This window comes from Juglans microcarpa x Juglans regia, chromosome 6S (assembly GCF_004785595.1).
Source record: "Juglans microcarpa x Juglans regia isolate MS1-56 chromosome 6S, Jm3101_v1.0, whole genome shotgun sequence".
Taxonomy (NCBI): Eukaryota; Viridiplantae; Streptophyta; class Magnoliopsida; order Fagales; family Juglandaceae; genus Juglans; species Juglans microcarpa x Juglans regia.
This window is the reverse complement of record NC_054605.1, coordinates 9831058-9836914: the sequence shown is the minus strand read 5'-3', so window position 1 is coordinate 9836914 and position 5857 is coordinate 9831058. Positions and strand designations below refer to the sequence as shown.

The window sequence follows — 5857 nt, the reverse complement described above, 5'->3', positions numbered from 1 at the left end:
ATACTCATGATGTCCTTGTACGTCTTTGTTCAATCGGCTTGATACCATTTTACCTTGAAGTACTCGTATTATGGCTCAATTTGCCGTCTAAGCCCTCCTCACAAATATAAAATACAAACACAATTATACTCAAAAAATTTATGAGTATACTCAATTATGATCAAACCAAGAAGCCATATAATATATATATATATATATATATGTATGTATGTATGATAAATGCTTTGATTATAAAGAAATTTTATACAAGTAAATTTATGAACTGATGTACCTTGATCATACAGTGTGTTAAATTGTAAATTTATTTTTATTATAAATTAGATTTAATGTATCACATAAAATATATCAATTTATAAATTTATTTTTAAGAAAATTGTTTTATGATTTTTGTATTTGTTATAGAACAGCCAACGTCATCAACCAAGACAATGATGGATTAGTTGCAAAAAATAATACCGTTATTATCTAGAAGGCAGAAGGCGTGGGCAGCAATGCTGTAGCATCTTTGAATCTTTGGGGTCTATTTTTCAATTCTAATTTGGTTGGTTTTGGAGCAACTTTGACTACCCAAAACGACGAGGATGAGCCTTGGAAATTAGTTTGAGACGAATACGACCAATGACGGTGAGTAGCCGCCGAAAAGGAGAAGCTTCCACCACCGCCCATCAGCATTTATTTTTCGATTTTCTAAGCTACAAGAAAAATGTCTTCTGGATAATTCCAGAATCTGCTGAGAGCGTACCCTAATAAATGATAATTAAATATTTTTCTCTTCCTTTTACAATTTTGGAAACAGAAAATTATGAAAAAAAGTATTAATAAATCCCACTATAGCTTGATTCAGTTAGTAGAAAAATAATAATTATTATTATATTTTAAATTTTCATAAATATAATAAATCCCACAATAATTAATACATAAATATATACAAAATTTATTTAATTATATCATCCATGTGCACCACTTTTATAATTCTTAAAAAAAAATACTTTAATCACAAATAGATTATATAAAAATAAATTTACATACTGACGTGTTTTGATGCAATATACCAGATTATAAAATTATTTTTATTATAAAATTAATTTAATAAATTATATAAAAATTAATAAATTATTTTTATGTAATTATTTTATATTTGTAACCGTTATCTTTCTTAAAATTAAAAAAAAAATTAAAACATTGAGACATCTAAAAAGATACTGCCTTTCCACAGGTGGAAATTTTCAAAACTTTGACTTTACACAACCACTGTGTAAAGCCGAATAGGAAAGTGAAATCCCATTCCGATTCTATTCAGAAGGACTAGCACGTCTTTTCCCCCCTCTCTCTCTCTATTTCCAGTACGTATTTTGTCTTTGAAACACAGATCAAAGCAGAGATTGAATTTGCAGCAAAAATGGAAGGATACAACTCGTATGAGGCATCATGGGCAGACCAGTGGAACTACAGCAACCCAGATCCTGTCCCTGCCGGCGCCAACTCCTCCGCCAAGAATAACTCAACCACAGCAAGGTACAAACAGAAGGTCGGAGAAGGCCACAGAAAGACCAAAGCTGTGGCTTCTAATGGAGTCAAGAAGGTGAAGAAAGGTACTTCCTCCGGCCTAATTCGTTGGATCAAGGACAAGTATCATAAAACCACCCAGAAGCACTAGTATACCCATATCAGATCGCCATCGTCGATCTCAGTACTCCCACTGGCCTGCACATCATGACCTACCTTTTGATCTTTTTGATGCAACTCAAGAGGGGAATATCAATGCAGAGGCAAATCTGGAAGGGGATAATTTAAATCCGTAATTAACAAGGCTGATGGAGCTGATATGATATGCAGAGGAATTTTAACAGAATTTTAGAAAAATCTGCGTTTTTAGAATGTCTATTTATTCGGTTTCTATTTTGTATCAATTCTGCTTTTTTTCCTTTCCGAGTTTACTGCTTTTCTAGTTTACTTCTTCCTAGTTTTTTTGCTTTCCTAGTTGGAGTTGGAGTTTGTAATGTTGGTTTGATACTTAAGTAAAGAATGAAAATAATGAAGGTAGTTGTTGTTGCCCATTCGAAGTTTTCGAATTCTTGTTGGAGTGATTTCAAAACTGCAGAGCGATTCTGTATTAGTCTAACTCTTTGGTTTGACGAGAGGTTGAACTAGGAGATTAGGCACTAATTTTGGCATCAAAGCAAGGCTCCTTCACTGCGGAGTTTTTCGTCTCATGCATTTAACCCGCAATGGTACTTCATACGCCATGGCCACCAACCCAAACCCAAACAACCCAAATCCAAACGACCAAAATCCCATCAACCAAAACATAGACCAACCCAAGTTGCAGCACCAAATCGACCAACTTGCCACAATCTTAGAGCAAATCACTCATCGGTTTGATGTTATGGATGAGTGTTACGTTCCAGAGGAGTATGGGCCTTTCAATCGAAGAGGGTGTGGAGCAATTCATGGGGGAAGGGTGGACGGAAGTGATGGAGATGCGAAGGAAGAGGGGGACGAGGAAGAATATCAGGAGCTTGAGAATCATGGGCCTCGAGTCCGACGTCATAGGCGGAACTTTCACCGAGGACATGCCGAACATGGTGTAGATTATCAACCTCTTGAGGAACTGACCAAGAGAATGAAGTTTGATGTGCCGGATTTTTATGGGAAGTTAGAACCCAATGCTTTCAAGGACTGGTTAACAGCTATCGAGGATTATTTCGATTGGTTCGCTGTATCGGAGGATAGAAAGGTTCGTTACGTTCGGATGAAATTGAAGGGATAGTCATGGTGAAGAAGAGCATTTGGGTGCGTTAGAATTACCCAGTTGCGTGATCAAGAGAGTATTGACGGGATCAAAGAGAGAACTCCAAGCCAATTCCGAGTGGTTGCGCACCAATATCTTTCACACAGGAATGGAGCATAATGGTCGGGCTTTGAATGCCATTATTGATAATTGGAGTGGTATGAATGTGATTTCTGAAACTGTTGTCGAACATTTGGGACCAAAAATCGAGAAGCATCCCACTCCTTATCGGATTAGTTGGGTTAATGAAACCAACTCAGTCCTAGTGAACCGGCGTTGCTTGATTAAATTTTCATTGGGAAAAAAATATGTGGATGAAGCTTGGTGCGATGTAATTCTCATGACCGTTTGCCACATGTTATTGGGACTTCCATGGCTCTATGATTGGAGGGTTCTTTATGATGGATATGCTAACACTTACTCCTTTGATTTCAAAGGTAAAAAGTTTGTTTTGGATCCTTTACAGGTTTCAGAATTTGAGACAAAGAATGAGGTTGTCCCAGTTTTGACGGTGCGACAATTCACTCGAGTTATGCATGAAGACAATCTGGTGTTAATGGTAGTTAGACGTGAGGCGAAGCAAGGGGATGGTAATGTATCAGTGGAGCTCTCGGCATTGCTGGAAAAATTCTGGGATATCATGCCAGATGAAATGCCGAATCAACTACCTCCAATGAGAGAGGTGCAAGATGCAATTGACTTGATCCTTAGCTCGACTTTGCCTAATGTACCACACTACCGCATGAGTCCAACAGAAAATGAAGAGCTTAGCCGACAAATTCAGCAGTTGCTAGACAAAGGTTTTGTTCGAGAAAGTCTTAGCCCCTATGATGTCCCAGTTTTGCTTACGCCAAAGAAAGATGGTAGTTGGAATATGTATGTGGAAAGCTGAGCAATCAATAAAATAACCGTGAAATACCGATTTCTCATTCCACGTTTTGATGACATGTTCGATTTACTAAGTAGTTCTTCTATTTTTACTAAGATCGATCTTCAGAGTGGTTACCACCAAATTCGTATCCGGTTGGGTGATGAATGGAAGACGACTTTCAAGACAAAAGATGATTTGTATGAATGGCTAGTTATGCCTTTCGGATTAACCAACGTGCCAAGCACTTTCATGCGCGTCATGACACAAGTTCTCAAACCATTTTGGAAAAAATTTTCGTTGCTTACTTTGATGATATATTAATTTTTAGCAGAAGTGTGCAGGATCATTTGAGCCATGTCAAGCAGGTAATGAAGGTCTTAAGAGCTGAACAACTATTTGTTAATAAGGACAAGTGCTCGTTTATGAAGTATAGTGCCAAGTTTCTGGGTTTTATCATTTCAAATCACGAAGTCGAGGCCGATCGCGCAAAGGTGCATGCTGTTTAGACATGGCCAACTCCCTAGAATTTTTTCGAAGTCAGAAGTTTCCACGATTTGGCCACTTTCTATCGGCGATTTATTCACAGTTTCAACACTATAATGGCTCTGATCACTTAGTGTTTGAAAGGAAAAAAGAAATTTGTGGAGTGTTGCAGCAACCAAAGCATTCACCGAAATAAAATCAAAGATGGGGCAAGCACCAGTGCTCAAGTTGCCAGATTTTTCTAAAATTTTTGAAGTGGACAGTGATGCTTTGCATATTGGAATCGGAGGTGTGCTAAGTCAGGAAGGCCATCCCATTGCTTTTTTCAGTGAGAAACTTAATGACACTCGCCAACGCTACTCGGTTTATGATATGGAATTTTATGCTTTAATACAAGCTCTTAAGCATTGACGACCATATTTAATCCAAAGAGAACTCATTCTTTTTACAGACCATGATTCTTTGAAAGTAAACTAAATGCACGACATGCCTGTTGGATGGATTCTTTGCAGCAATTTGAATTTGTTATTAAGCATAAGTCAGGGACTGAGAATAAAGTGGTTGACGCCTTGAGCAGGAGACCTCATTTGTTACATATATCTTCAACTAATGTTGTAGGATTCGATGTTCTAAAAATAGAGTATGCCAACGATGTAGATTTTGGCAATGCATGGAGTGATCTCTCCAATCATGACTACCCATCTGATAGTGACTATATGTTGCGTAAGGGATTTTTATTCTTCAAGTCACGCCTATGCATTCCGTGTGGGTCCTTTCGGGAATTTCTAATTTCAGAACTCCACGGCGGGGGTTTAGCAAGGCATTTCGGGTATGATAAGACTTATGCTATTGTGGTTGATCGGTTCTATTAGCCTCAGATGCGGAGGGATGTACAGACAGTGGATGATCAGTGTCGGATTTGCCAACTCAATAAAGGAACCAAGCATCAGGCAGGGCTCTATACGCCACTTCCCATTCCAGACAAATCATGGCAGCATATTAGTATGGACTTTGTTCATGGGTTGCCAAAAACTCTCTGGCAACACGATTCAATTATGGTAGTGGTAGATTGTTTTTCCAAGATGTCCCATTTTATTCCATGTCACAAAACATATGATGCATCCAAAGTTGCAGCGCTATTTTTGCAGGAGGTCGTCCGTTTGCATGGTATTCCAGTTTCCATTGTGTCTGATAGAGATGTCAAATCTGTAAGTTATTTTTGGAAGACCTTGTGGGCGAAAATAGGGACAAAGCTGATGTTTTCAAGTGCATTTCATCCCCAAACTAATGGCCAAACTAAGGTAACCAACAAGAGTTTGGGAAATTTATTACGTTGCCTTGTCGCGGATCATGTTACCAGCTGGGATATGGTACTTCCTCATGCCGAGTTTGCCTTTAATAATTCTGTTAACAGATCAACAGGCTCCACTCCATTCGAAGTGGTTTATGGGTTCCGCCCTAGCACCCCACTTGATATCAACTCATTACCGTTGCCACCCAGGCCAAGCAAGGTTGCACTGGATTTTTCTAGCTATATACGAGATGTCCACGAAGAATGTAAACGGCGCCTTACTTTCCATACAAATTATTACGCTGCTTCAATAAACTCCAAACGTAAGGATCGGCAATTTAACAAAGGTAATATGGTTCTTGTTCATTTAAGACCAGAACGTTTCCCTCCGGGGAGTTTTACCAAGCTTCATGCGTGCAGA

General features: G+C 38.4%; 2 protein-coding genes across 2 annotated transcripts; both read left to right on the top strand.

Moving 5' to 3' along the window:
- Positions 1-2900: 2900 nt before the first annotated feature.
- Positions 2901-3683, top strand: LOC121236607. Its single transcript, XM_041133050.1, has one exon. The coding sequence runs from the start codon at positions 2901-2903 to the stop codon at positions 3681-3683; it is 783 nt and encodes a 260-aa protein (XP_040988984.1).
- A 666-nt stretch (positions 3684-4349) lies between these two features.
- Positions 4350-5017, top strand: LOC121236606. The gene is made up of 2 exons (XM_041133049.1): positions 4350-4508; positions 4658-5017. The coding sequence occupies exons 1-2, from the start codon at positions 4350-4352 to the stop codon at positions 5015-5017; spliced, it is 519 nt and encodes a 172-aa protein (XP_040988983.1).
- Positions 5018-5857: the final 840 nt, after the last annotated feature.